Genomic DNA, 17346 nt, shown 5'->3' on the forward strand with positions numbered 1-17346 from the left:
TTGTAGTAAAATGCTTTCACAAAAATATCTTTCTGATAACATTACATTAAAACAGCTTGGTCACAAATATTACAATATGGAACAAATTTTGGCTGAATGGCCATAAACAAAAAGCGAACAGAAAGGGCTCAGTAGTAAAGCTGATTCCTACCATCCAGACTCAGCGTTCCTTTAATGTTCAAATGAAGAGAGCATGGGCTTCCTTGGACACATTTCATCACTGTTGAGATCTTCATGCTTTTCAGTACCGCAGAAGATAAAGATGCAGGAGCATCATGGCAGAAGCTGTTAAAAATGCCATCTGCAAATGCAAACACAAGGACGGAGAAAACTCATTGCACACAGGATGTCTGGGGCAGAGCAAGCACTGCAGGGGAAGTTCCAGCTCTCCTGAAACCAGTAAGAAAGTGACCAGCAAAGCCAGTGCTTTACCTAAGACTTTCACACAGCCAACATGGCTATGTAGGGGGTTGGAATAAATTTCTAGGCTTAGGGAAATGTTAACCCACAAGAAGAAGCAATCACACTTCTAAAAACTAAGGTTAGCAGAACACACCTAGACTAATACTGGTTCTAATTAATTAGATCTGCTAAACTAAATAGATCATGGCTAAACTAATAGTTTATATAAACTTTTTTCAAAACTCGTACCTGTATATTGTGAGCACTCTCATAATAGTACTTTAATTTTAGGGCTTTCTGACGGTCTCCATTGCTGCTAAAATTTCACACAAGAGGGCACCATTGCATTCCTAGTCATGGAATCGCCTACAGCATTTCCTTCTGCTTTAGACCAGAACAACAAGAGCAGAATAAATATTATCCAGGCCTTCTTCGAGGCACAGAACACAGTAATCAATAGGCATAGAACCCAGCTACTATGTCTTCTTCCATTTCCCTGTGTAAATTTAGTCATTCCAAAGCCTTAGGAAATGGGTTTGCAGAACTAAAACTGTAGGCTAGTATAAAAGGAAAAAATAGTCTTAAGGCCCTAAACCTCATCAGTTAGCATATTTCATCTCTTTCTACTTCTCAGTCTGCCCTATACAGAAATCAGTTATTTATTTATGAATTTATATTGGTACAGCGGATTTAATCCCCAATGCATTTCTTGGGCTTCTCTACTTCACATCAGTTCTTTGTAGTCCCAAAAACCAGCAATTCAAGAAACTATGGGAACAAATAGCCAGGGAATTAGGTTTTGTCCCTTGGCTTTGTGGTGTGCGATGCAGCACAGCTCTTTTTAGTTGTAACTATGTAACTACTATTTCTTTGAAATATTTACTAGCCTTCTTCCTTTCACACACAGCATGAAAGTTGAAAACCACCCAAGTAAAAAAAAAAGTATTTTATTGACCATTCTCCTTCCCCTGGTGAGAGGCTAGAAGAAAAAATACAAAACAAAAAAAATTGACTCATATAATTCAGCTGTTTAAAATGCTCCTAGAAGGAGTTCAACAAGTATGGCAAAAGGTATGGAAGCATGAAACAGCAGCACCACAATACTGTACTTGCCATAAAAGTGAGGACAGCACTCTTAATGGAATCATCAGGAAAGGGCATGTCCCTCAATGTCAAGCCAAGAACTGCTGTCAAATGTGGATGCTCATTGACTCACATGGAAGACACATCGACAGCTCTCACAGAGGAAGGTGTGGAGAAGAAGGAAAGACAAAGCTTATCCTTACTTATCCTCCCAACCCTCCCAGTGAAGGAAAGTGCTCTAAATTCAAAGACTGAAAGTGTATTAACCTGAACAGGTCTTCTTCCTGTCTTTTGAGATCTTCCTAACCTTATGAGATCATTTTCCCAGTGTCCAGGTCCAACAGAAGGCCATTGTCAAAAATCAGATACTGGTACTGCAGGATGTGAAGACAGGCTAAGGTAAATGTGGCACCTTCACTTAAATCTGTTAAATCTGTTAGGCCTTAAGTGCCCTCACACCTGGTATCAAGAGAAATAAGTCCTGTGTGATACATATTACATACATACAGTCAGAAGAGACAAACCCTTCATACCCAAGTCTCCGCTCTATTAGCCTGGTTTTGTGTTATTGAACATATTTTGGAGGCAACAGAACATCTGATATGAACCAGGAGGAAAAGCATAGGAAAACAAGGACACTTTACCTCAACTGGCAGTAGGTCAACTCTGAATTATCCAAAGAAACTCTGACAACTAGCAAAGACATTTTATGCAAACCAATGAAAAAAACACAGATCACTCAAAATACACACATAAGGCTTTAAGAGCAGTTGGAGTACCTTGAATTTTGAAGAATTTATAAACATTTCCACAGAGACAGTCCTCAGAAATAGAGTGCACAGCAGCTGGATATGAACACTGTCCTCCGTGTTCCAAGAATGGGTGGTGTAATAATTCTGAAGGTATCTCAGGATGGAAAGTTATTGCACAAAACTTAATTAATCCACCCACAACTAACTGGGTGGTTATCATATTGCAGAACTACTTGATAACTATTACTAATAATGTGATAAGTGACGATTAGTTTGAGTTCTGTCTCTTTGCTCAAAAATATTTTTTCCTGACTACATTGTATGAGATGCAGTTGTGGCGTAACTGTTTCTGCTTAAGTTTTGGTTATTGGTGTAAATTTCTTGATCTGGGCTTATAACCTTGCCCATTGCCATGTCTGCATAGAAATTATCAAAGGGGAGGGCAATGTATGTAGACATGATGATAGATAGATAAGATAGACAGACAGACAGACAGATAGATAGATAGATAGATAGATAGATAGATATTAAAAGTGGGCAGGTCTTTACAAAGCATTCTGTTTGCGTGTATTTGACCTTATTTTTTAGCTGGGAGGTGGGGAACTGTCATGACTTAGTTGAATTTTCTCCTTAGCTGTTACAGCCTGAGGTATGATATCACCAGATGTCCCAGGGTTGGAACTATCTCATGAAAGTTCTAAGTCAACCTGGGTGCATTACTGACATTGGATCAGCTTCAGACAGATGCACAAACACTCTGCTGTCCTATCAGCAGAGACACTGTTCTCCTTGATCATGGTTTCTACTTTCAAACTGAGAACAAATATGTAACATACTGAATAAAATGAAATTATGTTTCCACTTTGGATTTTTTCCATTAATTTTATGATAGATTTTGAGAATTGCAAAACATGCTGCAAAACTCATTAGAAATAATTTAAATGGGGCATGTCATGCATGAGGATACTAGCATTGGATTACAGTAAATACATGACACAAGGATGACCTGACAGAAAATAATATTCACTGTATAAATCATCACAGTATGAGACTCATTTCTGACTAATTCTTCAGTAAACTCCTACTTTATCATCTTTTAATCCCCCCTTAAGATATTTTTTCTGGAACACACCCCATTTTCCTTTTCACACAAGTAGTTTTATCTATACCCCAGAATACATAAAGATACATCTTGCTTCACAAACCATCTGTTGGGTAAATCTTACCTAAATTTTCTGTTTATGAATAATAGCTGTAATTAGCCCTACATGAGAGAGGGATTGTTGCTTTAATAAAAGGTTCCTTACTTATGGGCACATATAAGCCCAGGCATAAAGAAACCAAGGCTTATTATTCAGCATGTAGACATTTCTTTGTACTTTTGCCATCAGCTCAACCACAGCAGATAAGTTTTTAATCTGATGATGCAGCAATCAACCTAGAACTGTCATGACAGCAAATCACACCTTATGTACAGTTGGATAATAGAAGCCAGAGCTGAGCAAAGATATGCAATAGAAATGAATAAGTGGATAATTTGAAGCCTCAGGTAAGAAGATGAAATTGGAGAAGAGCACAAAAAAAAAAAAAAAAAAAAAAAAAAAAAAAGCAGAGAAAACCTTCTAATAACAAGACTGGGACCACACCCAATAGAAAATCCTAACTGTTTTTTTATCTGCCATATCTTCCCTACAACTATTGTAAGAATCTGAGCTACTTAAGGATACTGACAGTGCTAAATCTGTGAGCATCTCTAAAGCCTACTAGAATTGCTTCACTGGCATATTATAAATTACAGTAGTATTTCAAACCTATTTGCATATGATTTACCACAGTATCTGCTGCATCTGTTCATTAGGATGATTCAACAAAATTCATCAGCAAAGTAGATATGCTGTCCTACAATAACCACATGGTGCACTTCAGTTAATAAGTACCAAATTCGCTACTTGTAAGTACTTACACCAATTATGAAATTGATTAAATTTTAGACTGACAGCCTCTCTTTCACAAGAGATTGTAATGCACAGTAAATTAAAAGGGTTTCATGGTTGTGTGTTCAGAAAACATTTCAAACTTTTAGCGATATTGAACAACACTCTGATATACTGTGCCAAATACATTTTCTGAAAATGTTTTTTTTTTTTAATCATTAATACTTTGATATCCATGTATGGGTATATTACAGTGAATTTCAAATACTACAGTAGTTCTTATGTGCTACCTAACAGTCTAAAAGAGCAGGAGGAAGAAGGCAGAGTCAAAATCACACTGCCAAATATTACTGAGGTGGTGGTTGCAAATTTTAGGAAATATCTTTTTGTTGCTGCTAAAAGAAATTACTACTGCAAAAGTCCTCTACTATAGAGTTAAGGTATTTTAAGGTAATTTTATCTCAAATAACAAATAATTTAAAAAAATAATATAGAAAAGGAAGTATGCAAAGGAGTATACACCCACTGTTGCACAAGTGAATTAGGATGAAGACAGAAAACACTTTTTCATCACCCCTCTAAGGCTGAGTCATCCTACATGTTACTTGTGTTGAAGATAGCTGATAAGTTTTTTTTCAGACAGCACTGAAAAACCTACAACCAGCTTCATGTATATCATCTTCAGAGATATGGATCTTTAGTTTACAAACCCTTCAGTGCCCTTCCAGTTGGGTAAAACATCTAGCTTATCTGACATGCGGCATCTGCATGTCCCTGCATCAGGGGTTGGACCAGATGATTCCCAGAGGTCCCTTCTGACCTCAGCCAGGCTGTGCTCTGAGCAACTCTGGCAGTCAACAGAGAGTGACAACCCCTCTTGCCTCTCTCCCAGCATAGAAATCCCCTTGTCCTAAAATGGATGGAATGAATCACCACCTTGTGGTACCTGTGAGTCTCCACTATCTAGATCTGCATTTGTGTAACACCCAGCACAGATTTTAACTCATAACCAACAGAATTACAGGTATTCTTCCCTTTGAGAACAGGTTGAAGGGCTTGATTTTCTCAACCTGTACTGCTCAAGGACATAAAGGCATGCTTCAGCTAGCAGAGCAAGGGTCAACACCCCTGTTTCTTCTACCTTCCACATGGTTTGTGTAACTACCAACTCAGCTGCCTAATCCTAACAATATTCATTTACAACCCCTGAACCAGCCACCAAAGGTTCACTCTGCTGACCAGCAGAAGAATAGAGATTTTTTCTGGTGGGACTTTTAACTGCATCCCTTCCATACACATATTCTTCCTCTCCATCTCAACACAATCCCATAAATGCCATGCATTCTGAGTAAGGATTCATGCCAGCTGGCATTCAGCTCATGCCCCATGCTGCAGCATCAGCATCTCACATGCTTGAGCTCAGCATCACATCTTCCCCCTGTCTATGCACTCACTGCCATGTGGATTCAGGAAAGGCACTGTGGACACCAGCAGTGCTCAGAGCTGAGCTTCCAGCTAGGATGGCCCTCTCAGGAGAGACTGACTGTCCTCTCAGGCAAGACTGTGACTGTCCTCTCAGTGGGCACAGTTTGTGAGGCAGCTGCCTCGTACTTCCCTGCAAATGACTGTGTGCATTGGAGGAGTGACTGGTGGAGGCTTCAAAGTTCAGGTAATTCAAGCCCCTGTGTTATTACTATAGGCAATATCAATAATGATTAGAAGCAATATAAACATGTAAAATTACTTAGCAAACTCTCTTTCCTTCACTATGGTAAAGAAAGCTATAAAGCAACTGTCATTATTAACCTAATATTTATCAAAACCTACCAATTTCCAATGTTTTTTATGAAAGAACTGGTGGTAAATACCCTGTAATGACAGTGATCTGATGTCACTATGATAGTGGATTTAATATCTTTAATAAATTATCTTTAAAAACAAACATAGCAAAAATGTGAATGATGTATACTCACCAGAAGGTTTGCTTTTACAGTGAATCCCCTGCAAAGAGAAACAAAATATTTTAAAAGCTGAGGTAATAATAAAAATAAATATTGCTCAATCATTGTATACAAGTAAACATACCTTAAACAGGTAAACATATTCATAGTCCACAACAGAAATAATTTTCAAGGTTAAAACAATTATTTTCCAATACAATGAAAAAGCACATCAGTGCTGCATATGACAGCCTGATACGTATGGGGACACAAGATCAGCATTATCCTCATTTTCATGTATTTCTACTGTGAATGAAACTGTTTTAACAAGTATAAGAGTTCCATCAAATAAAGACATCATTTTATGAGGTACTGCCATTCCTGCTATCCAAGAGCTCATGCATTATTTCATTAAACTCTAAAATGGATTTGTTCACACCAGGGCAAAGAAACCCAATGATTTTATAACAGAAGCTATCTAGAACATTATTAAATAACATAGGATTTTTAGAAGATCCTACTAGAAATGAAGCATTATGGCAATTGCAAAGGAAGTCTAGAAATAGGACTTTTTATTTCAGACATCTGGCTTAAAGACTGAAAATAAAATTACTCAGCCACAGTACTTATTGTGTTCTAGAGAAAGTGCCTTTGTAAGAGGCAAAGTGAACCTGGCATTGTGATTTTAACAAGCTTCCAGCTATCTTTCAGACAGGCTACATCCATTTTCCCAGTAAAATAAACATTTAACCCCATACTAAAATTTTGTAGAGTACAAAAATAACAAATCTTACTTTGCTATGCAATACACTCTAAAGAAAGGCTATTCCTTAGCCAGAAAATACTGCTTGCTGCTGTTCTGGCATAGCCCTTATACCAGTATTCTTTTGCATACAGAATATATGTTCCCATGTTCTTTCCTTTAAAAGCAGTGTCCTATTGACAGAGATACTTTTATCACACCCACAAAAGCAGCAGGCAGCGCCTTGTCTCCTCTGCTCTCAAATGGGATGGCAGCTCTCAGTCCTTTTAAAAATTTTAGGATCTTGTCAACAAGCAAACAATCTGTGAGCTTTAAAGCCAGCAAAAGTCTTCTGGTGGACATTTAGAAGTTCTTAAATTGAAACACAGCAGATGAAAGGAGGCTGCAGCCTGGGCAAGCATTAGCACATCATTAAATAACTATTGCTTGGTTTTCCAGGAGGCTTTCATCCACAGGGAATCCTGTGCTCCTCAGAAATAAAGCTGTGGAGCAAAACCATATTATTGCTGCAAGTGAGAAATGACAGCACATTTACTCCCCTGTGGCAGCTGCCTGGGGTACCTGAGAAGTGTGTCCTGTCCTTCATGACAGCTTTTCATTTAAGCTAAATAAGTTCCTTCTTAAAGGAGGCCTTTAGAAAACCAGTGACCACTGTCTAACCTGTATCAGTTTCCATTCTTCTGTCTTTTGGCAGTTCTATTTTTTAACAATCACTTTTGGACATAAGTTGTCATCTTTCACTATTGGTAATTTGGTACTATGACTCAAAAAACTGCAAATGCATAAAAGGTGGTATTTTAAACCACATTTTATAATAAGACAGATGTGGTAATATACTGTCCTAGACTAAAGATTAGACAAATTATTTGTGACATTTTTAAAGATATTGGTTTGGCTGCTTCTACAACATAACACATTGACACTCAAATGAGGGCCTGTTGCAACAGACAAGGCATAATGGTTTTAAATTAAAAGAGAGATGATTTAGATCAGATGTAAGTAAGAAAATGTTTCACAGTGAGGGTGGTGGAAACATTCAAGGCCAGGTTGGATGGGGCTCTGAGTACCCTGACACAGTCAGAGCTATCCCTGCTCACCACAGGGGACTAGATGACCTTTAAAGTTCCCTTCCAGCCCAAACCATTTCATGATTCTATAAAGCATACCAAACTTCTTTACATAACTGTTCTAAAACTGGGATACTTCTGTTTCAAAGGTTTAAAATTTCCTCAAATCCCCATGAAAAACTGAAAAGGGTAACTGATAAAACCTAATTTCTGCTGTATCATATAAATACTTGTTATTTATTAATTATTTCTGTAAGGAGCTGCTGGATCAACTAATTTCTCAGTCATTACTTACTGGGAGAAATTAATCTCTCATGAGGCTGATCATTCAGCAAATTACTTCCATATTTTTAACTTCCCATTTTGCAGCCAGACTGTTGAAAATATTTTGGTTAGGTGGCTTGACAGAGTTCCCAATTGCCAGTCAAAATTTCTTAGAACAGCATCTTTAACTTCTCTAACCATTCTTTCTGGTTACAACCTTAGTGCAAAAAAAATACATTTAAAAAATCAAGATCACACTGAATTAAACAACAAAAAGATCTCACAAAAATCAGAGGATTCAGCCCTTTAATTAGAGGAGGTCATCCCCCTGTTGTGAAACCTGAAAAATGAAAACTGAATGTAAAATAATTAAATTACATATATTGCAGGGGGAAAACCAAAACACCCACTTCCATGGGCTGTGGCATGATAAAGAAATTCACTTATACCTTTTAGTCTATCCTAATTAATTACTAGTTTTCACTATTGCATAGAGGAATCCTATAATCTGAACTCTTACATTTATTTTCTTGACTTTTCCACAGGAAAGAAAGAAACATCCTTCTGTGACTTTTGATCTGGTAGGGAGCTGTTTTGTCTTTCTTGGGCACTAGGATGTTCTGGGTGAGGAGTTGTTGGGAAGGCTTACATAAATAATCAAGTATTTGCACAAACACTTGCCAGTTACAGCAACGTTTGGTCATAGCCCAGTTTCTTATTTTTTTAAGAAGTGTTTCTTTTTGTTGTACAATATCAAGTGGGTGGGAGTGGTATTTTCTTTTACAATCACTTTGCAAAACAGTCCAAATAGACCATTTGTCTGAAAGAATAACTCAAATGAATTAACCAAGTTCCTCTCCCACTTTCTATATCTTTTGTTTTCAGGAATTTTCAGTAATGAGTGCAATAGAAAAACATAACGCACTAAAACAGGAATGGAAATTTTCTTCCTCTTTTACAAATGCCAAGGGCATCTCTTATGCAAAAATAAGATCCTGAACAAGATAGTACATTTTACTCCTATACAGGGAGAATCTTTGATTCATATCTTCTCTGGCAAAGAGCCTAAGTAAAATATACTTACACAATGCACAAACACTTAGGGATTTTCCTATTTCTCTGGGGTTTTCCCCATTTGTGGTATTACTCAACTGTAGCTAGAGGTTATCTGAACAGACACCACCAGCATGCAGCATTCTGAATAGAAGATGTGGTGCCAACTTTTTAGCTAGCACAGGAACTTCTCCTCAATCTAAGACAATTGCAATATCCCATTGTTCTAACGACTGTAGAGGAGTGAGATCAGCAGAGGAAGACTTGGATTAGGGGCATAGAGAGTGTTTTCATGAATTAAAATTGCCAAGAAAATGAAACAAAGATCAAATCTGCTTCCCATTCCCTCTCCTATCTTCAGGCACTAAATCAAGTCCAGAATTGCGGAAATTCTTCCCTGGATGTTCTGTCATGCAGGAAAGAGTCTGAGGAAAATTTGGGTTCACAGTCTACCTGTTAGTTCTGTTGTACCTCATTCATAGAAGAGCTGGTGGCAGCTCTTCCACAACTCTATAAGGAATAGTAAGAAGCCTGAAAAATCCTTAAAATGTATTCTTTGCTTGGGACCAGGTTGTCAGACATTTACTATTCATTCATAAAGACACCTACATTAGTCAGTGAAAATAGAACCCTTCCTTTTGAGTGATGCTCACTGGCAAAGCTATTAGCTACATTTCTACTTTAAGTTCAGTTGTCAGAGAAGGCAGAGAGAAAGGAACATGACCATATTCTGATGTTTCCCTCTATTCCACAGGTGCCATATAATCTAATTCCTTTCAAAAACTGGTGAAGCATCATTTTAAAATCAGTCAGGCTTTCATGTGCACTGCTGTGAGAGCCAAGGCTATTCCAGAAGACCTGTTGTCTACTAGCACCAAACCTTTTAATTTCTTACATGAACACAATAATGGTTAGCTTCTACTGACTTCTGATTGTGCTTATTATCTTTTCACTTAAATGGATGCTTTCCACCCTGGAATTTACATTTCATTTATCTTCAACTAGTAATATAGCTTTTCTCAGCTTTTTTGTGGGACTGTAAAAGCCAAGCTCTTTTACTCCTCTCTAATAAACCAGATTTTCCTTCTTACCATCACCCTTCTCAGCAACTTCTACTTCAATGTATCTGTCCAAATTGAGTGACCAGAACGATCCATAGCTGTGAAGACATTGGGGTTCATTTTGTGCCTTGTAAAGTCATACTAATCTTTGTCTCAGTTGGGAACACCACAGCCACACAATATCCTCCACCACAGAGGGGGAGCTACTTACCCCTGCTGTGTGAACAATCCAACAGCAGCTTTCCTTTCTTCAGCTGTCCACCCATTCAGTTCACAGAGGGAGGAGCCCACAGATGCTGGTCCATTAGAGTCCTCAATGATTTCTCATGGCCTCTAGTAAAAAACCTGGCATGCCAGTGTGATCTCAATCACCTCCATAAGGAAAAGTTCTTTGAGCAGTGGACAGCCACAGTCAAAGTTACATGCATCTCCACCATTTAAGAACTTTGGATGGAAACAGAGAGAATTCAGAGCTCTATCTGTATCAAAAGCTCCACAGACCATCAACAAATCTCTGTAATTCCTTTCACAGAGACATTCAGCCCCAGAAACTATCTAGGGATTACTTCATGGAGGGAAATAACTAAGTATGTTTTAGCTTTTTCCAGACCTATTTTCATAGCTAAAGGCCATAATGCCTTTGCAATTTACATATCATTGATGCTGACAAGGACTGGAACCTCACAGAACTTTTCTCATTATGTTCTTAGAAAGCTCACTGCTGTATTTATCTTACCAAATGTAAGGAAGCACAGTGATAGCATAATGATTCCTTTCCCACTGAAACAAGACTTAACTATATCATTGTCAAGTATTTATACAAAAAATTGGAAGTGAGTGAAAAGGAAAAATAATAGACCTCCAAAACACACTTGGCAAGTGAATTAAATTGTGGTTATATTTACCAAGAACCAGAGAAATTGCAATGATTAATATAGTTAATATGAAAATTTAGAACTGTTAAAAATTCGTAGTTAGTACTGCTGATACAGTGCCCTCAAAACACCTTTTCTTTAAAGGAGTATCTGTATTTGTTTTGGCATCATGTGTAATTATTCTCATTGCCAAGGTAAAACTATGTTACTAATATCAGTTTTCAATCTTTGGCAAACCACGAGGTTGTTCTTCAGCTTTTACTGACAATGTGGTGATCTGATACATGTGAGTTGTGTGCAGTGGGATTAGCTAAGCAGTCATAGATGGAAACATTTGGACTATTATTCATGCAGAAAAGAAATAGGCACTCAAACTTATGGCAAAGCATTATTTTGGACTACTTTAAACTACAAAAAATACCTGGATGCTGCTGGATTGTTTTACAGAATGCTAAAAACAAAACATCTGAGTCACATCTACACATTATCCAGCTCCAGGTCTTTCCCCTGTGTGTTCCAAGTGGAATGAAAAACATCCCATCACATTAGTGCAGTGATGAATCTGAAAGAATAATCGCTACTGAGAAGTGGGATATCAAGCTCAGGCTCAGTACAGTGCTAACAAGGTCATGCACTTTTCGGATGAGAGCTGGCCTGAGTCCAGCAGAGCAAGGTAACATCTGGCTGAGTTAGAGCTCTGTTGATGGGCTCTGAAACAGTGAAACAGCCATGAACGAATAGGGAAGACATGATTGTGTTTACTGAAGGTTATGGGCACTCTCCAGTAAGACTTCACAGGGATCTCAAGCAGAGGCTGTTACCAACTGTCATTGCACTGCCTTCCATTTCACATGTAAATACAAAGGTACAGATCCTGTCTTCCCCAACCTGCTCCTTGTCACAAGGCCAACACCTCCATCACAGCTTAGCAGCACTTCAGAAGTGCAGGAGCACCTGACTAAGACCTTCAGCCCCCTTAGATTTTCATCCTTCTGTTTACCTGCTATTAGTCAGGCATAACAGAGTTTTCTGTGTCCCAGGCAGCATGCATTTCCTCCTGCACTGACTGATGCAGAGGAATCCTGTTCCTCCTATATTTTAACTGCACTATTCCATATGTTATCAGTACTGCACGTGGCATATAATATATTTTGGCCCTCACAGTGGCTACATGGCTGAATCCTCACAGAGCAGAACTAGAAGAGTTAGATGCACAGTAATTTCTCAGAACTCTTGGCAGTGACATACATTTGTCCTATAAGTGAATAGCCAGACAAAACAATATTGCTTGGAGGTCTCTCAACTGGGAAGAATATTCTCTGTTTCTATTTTTTAAATTAATTTTATTTAAAAGTAATGTTGAGATACAAAAAAGGACCTACATATAAACTACTTGCTTTTAAATTTATTGGACCAAAGGGAGCTATGACTGCCTGAAATAAAAGCTGCCTGTTCTATTGTATGCTTCAGCTCCAGGACTAGAAGCAGAATTCGCTTGAAGCAACAGTATGCATTAACTTCTTCCTTTTAGAAATTAAAAGAACCAAACAAAACAAAGAAAACCAAAATTTGTCAATCATTTTGATGCCATACTTCCTACAATATTAGCACAAGTTGTTAACAAAACAGAATAGTGAACAATAGACGCAGTAAAATTAAAATGTACTTTGACTGCCATACCATCAGCTGGTATAAATCAGCACCATCCCATACAAAGACTGTCAAAAATTTCAGACCACTCAGCTACATGAAAGGAGAACTAATCTACCAAATCAGCGCTTCTAGTATAACAATGAGACAGGGACACTCTGACACAGCATTAATTATTTCAATTACTTACTGGAAGTCTCATACAGGGAATGATAAAATGGAATCAAAGAAATGTAGGGTGGAAGGGGTTTCTGAAGGTCACCAAGTCCAGCCTCCTGCTAGAAGCAGTACTGTCACCAGCACCAGATCAAGTCAGCAATTATTTTGGTAATTTCTTGAAAAACTGGAGGATACAGATTCCACAAGCCCTCCAGTTAACCATGTGCTTTGAGGTTAGGATGTTATAATGATCTTTGTAGCACAAAACAGGCTACAAGGAAGAAGCTCCTTCAGCAACACTGACAGAACTGAGACTAGCAGCCTCAGAGGTGACTGGAATCAGTGGGCCGTAAGATTGCTATAGAAAAGAACAGAGAAGAAAGAAAAATATAGCAAGTGAAGATTATGAGAAGATACTCTCCAGGACAGAAATGCTCCTCCTGCTGCTGGAGACAGTAATTACTTCATTTGGAAATATGTATTTTTATTTTTGCCTGAAGATACTTTTCTATTCTAGTTACAGTCTTCTCATATATCCTAACACTATTGCTCAGCAAAAAGAGGAGACATACTGCAGGCCTTGTTTTCCAGTGCATTGGCATACACAGCAAAGCCCTCATTGTTTTGCTCTAGGCAACTATTCTTCTAATATATGTCTAGAGTCAGTCCCAGGAGCAGCACTCAGTGCTCAGCTGTACACTGTGAAATTTATAAATTAAAAAAGCCACACTGCTCACATTCAGAAATTGTGGAAGACTTTGGTTGGGTGAGACACATTCCACTGATCTGAATGAACTTTGAATCTGATGCAAGTGGGGATACATTATTTTACCTGTTGTGGTGGGTTGCCCCTGATGGATGCCAGGTGCCCACCATAGTGACAGTGCCTTTGTCACTCCCTTCCACCTCTGGACAGGGAATAGAAAATGTTACAAAAGGCTCCTGGTTTGAGATAAGGACAAGGAGAGATCACCCAGCAATTGCCATCACAGGCAAAATAGACTCAGCTTGGGGAAATGAGTTTAATTTATTCCCAATTAAAATCAGGGTATGTTAAGGAGAAAATAAAGAACAAACCTTAAAGCACCTTTGTCCCACCCATCCCTTTTTTATAGACTCAACTTCTTTCCCGATTTGTCCACCTCCTCCCCCTCAGCAGTTCAGGGGAACAAGGAAGGGGGGCTGCAGTCAGTTCATCACACATCACATCATCATTGTCTCTGCCACTCCTTCCTTCTCAGGGAGAGGACTCCTTATACTACTCCTCCTTCCCTTGCTCCAGCAAGGGGTCCCTCCCACAGGAGACAGACCTTCACAAACTTCTCCAAGTGATTCATTCCCATGGGCTGAAGTTCTTCATGAACTTTTCCAGAGTGGAGCCCTTCCACAAGGTGTAGTCCTTCAGGAACAGACTGCTCCACTGCAGGTCCCCCACAGGGTGACAAATCCTGCCAGCAAACCCGCTGCAGTGTGGCTCCTCTCTCCACAGGCTACGTGTCCTGCCAGGAGCCTGCTCCCCCACTGGCTTCCCACAGAGTCCCAATCTCCTTAAGGCATCCACCTGCTCCATCAGGGGATAACAGAAAGCTGATATCCCAGAGGATACCATCACCACTGATGGTCTCAACCTTGGCCAGTGGTTGTTCTGTCTTGGAGCTGGCTGGCAGCTTCTTACAGAAGCCACCCCAGCCCAGCTACCAAAACTTTGCAGACCCAACACATCTATGCAAACAACAGCTTTGCCCAAGAGAAAAGGGTCACATAATTCCCAAGTAAGGTAATTTATCCATGAGGATTTTGCATTAGGGGGTAGTGAAATAAAGCAAAAGTTTTTAGCCATTTTCAAAAGGATTAAGTCAGCCAGATCTAAAAGAGGGCTTAGGTACCTGAAATATAATTTAAGAAAACTGTGGTAATCTCAGCTCAGCACCATGATTCATAATACCCAATGAATTGCCACACAACACTAGAGCTACTTAAGCTTATTAGACACCTCCTTTTCTGATCTGAAATATTCCTGGATGCATGCAATTTGGGGTTTAGTTTGTGACCAGAACACTGGAATGACCTCTAGCTCATGTCAGGGATAGCAGACACTCATAGTGAGATACATCCACATCACCCAGCATAGCAGGTGGCTGGAAATTTAATAGTAACAGAGTAAAACCAACAAAGCCTCATTCAAACTGTCAGTATTAGAAAAGGAATGCAGAATATGGGCATTTTCCACCTTTTATACTCCAGCTTTCAAGTTCTTATCTCAAGAAGGTTCAACATCCTTCTTAAACTGAAGCAGTTCTGAGCTGCCTGTTTGCCACACTGCCTGGTAAATGAGAGGGGTTCCCAGGCCTCCTGTCAAAGCAGTCAGAGTGTACAGAGGGGAAATATAAGAATGCTGGTCTGGGTGAAAATTTGAAGCTGGGAGATTCACATGGGAGATCTGTTTCCTACTTGCATTTTATTCTAAGCAGTGATCAGAAAATAAACCAGAAACTGAAGCTTTGGAAGAGTAGTTCTCAGCAGCTGCTCCACAAGAGAACATCTTCTTTGTGGAAGTGAGTTTCCACAAAGAAAATTTTGCTCATAACTCAGGTTTGTGGGCTCTGTAGAGTGGAGATCAGACTAACTGCGTGCTTAACTCTTTCCCTTGCCTTTGCTGATGCAGCACCATGCTGAGTATGCAGGTTTCTCATACTGCCCTTACAAGTCTCTAATGCTTTCTCCTGATCTCCACTGAATCTGTATTTAATAACCTGGAACTACAGGAACACAGCAGCATCACAAAATACGTGAATGTTGTAGACACTACCCTGAAATGTTGGAGGTGCAGGAACTTAAAAACAAAAGAGAATTTTCTAACCCTGCCATCATGAATCACAAACTCATAGTAATATTTAGAACATAGCACACTTGGCAAAAATTTCTTATAACAATTCCAAGACTTTGGAGGCCACATTTCAGGGTTGAGACTCCCTTCAAAGCAGGAGCACGTGTTTCTGGGTTTTGCAGCTCCAATTAAAATGACGTTTCTCCCTCTTCTCCTTAAAAAAGAAGAAAATCTCAAAGCTAAATAATCATGGAACTACCCCTGATTATAGCTCTTCCAGGTGAGAAGTAATTTTTAATGCTGAGTTTGTTTTTATTCTAGCCTTAGCTTGTTATGTTGTGTAAGGATGTAAGGCCATACAAATGCTCCCACAGGACATGGTAGAAGCCATGGTAGTCTCAGATGACTGTCCTGGGAGGCTTCTGCATTCCTGCCTGGTGCCACAGCATCAGGAACTGCTTCTATTAAAGACAATGCTAATTATGCCTGATTGGCTCTAAAACTGCTTGCTTGAGTTACAGAAACATTCTAGCCACAACAAAATCAGGGAAATATTAATATATGAATTTTTTTTCAGCTGTGTTCTTGAAAATTTTTGAGAGAGAACTTTTTCCTGGCTATTCATATTTGCATTATTATGATGTCTGAAAGTCTGAATCCTGCATCAGAAAGCCTATACCAGGGTTTTATCCCTACAAACATGCCTTTGCTCTCCTATCAAGAGGAAGAAAAGCCAAAATCACCTTTCCCTGAAAGAATGAGCTGTGTGAGTACATAAGAAATTTTTAAAATTCAAGATTTACTGTGTAGAGTAACCTACTGAAAATATCTAGTGTGTATTTTTGCAGAAACATTTCCAGTTTGAGATAATTGATAGAGAAGCTAGCTATATATAAATTTGGAAAATTTAAAGATAAATAAATCATATCCAATACAAATTAATGATTTGAAATGTCATTACATATGTCTATTTCTCAAAAATTTTACTATTTTAATCATAATTTAATGGGGTTAATAATAATTTTGCAGGGCTATGGGGAAGGGGGAAAAACTGTGGAATAATCACATAGTTTACCTTTTTATAATGTAATGTATCCTCCTTGTATAGTAGTTGCTAAACTTGGCACAGGGCAATTAAAGGAGGCAGAGGTCAAAGAGAAGGGTTTCTAAAGAAGCAGGATCCTACTAATTTTACAACAGCTAAAAAAACCCATCAGTGTTCTCTACTTTCACATGTTGCTTTACACTATGCCTCATTTTTAATGATAGCACTTACTGAAAACCACCTGTGCCATACATTTGCTTGAAAACTGTATGTGATTTTTGACCTCTAAATGGAAGAGAAAATAAGCTACAAAGGCAGACTGAATGGTAACAAAGACCTGACCATGCTCTAAAAAATATTGTATTGTATCATATATAAATATAATATGTTGAAAATGAGGGGGAAAAACCCCAAAGAACAGATATTACTTATCAAAACTAAGCATGAAGCATCACACTATAATGGTAACAG

At 38.6% G+C, this 17346-nt stretch overlaps 1 protein-coding gene across 1 annotated transcript in view; it reads right to left on the minus strand.

Annotated features, from left to right (window-relative positions):
- IL17REL (interleukin 17 receptor E like) overlaps positions 1 to 17346 on the minus strand; it is a 43276-nt gene that overhangs the window by 19206 nt on the left and 6724 nt on the right. The window contains exons 2-3 of the mRNA XM_068189785.1: positions 6145 to 6172; positions 152 to 301 (exon numbers count right to left, since the gene is read on the minus strand). Coding sequence (XP_068045886.1) covers positions 152 to 301; positions 6145 to 6172 — 178 coding nt within the window. The remainder of the gene's footprint in view (positions 1 to 151; positions 302 to 6144; positions 6173 to 17346) is intronic.

The sequence above is a fragment of the Anomalospiza imberbis genome, chromosome 5, assembly GCF_031753505.1.
Source record: "Anomalospiza imberbis isolate Cuckoo-Finch-1a 21T00152 chromosome 5, ASM3175350v1, whole genome shotgun sequence".
Taxonomy (NCBI): Eukaryota; Metazoa; Chordata; class Aves; order Passeriformes; family Viduidae; genus Anomalospiza; species Anomalospiza imberbis.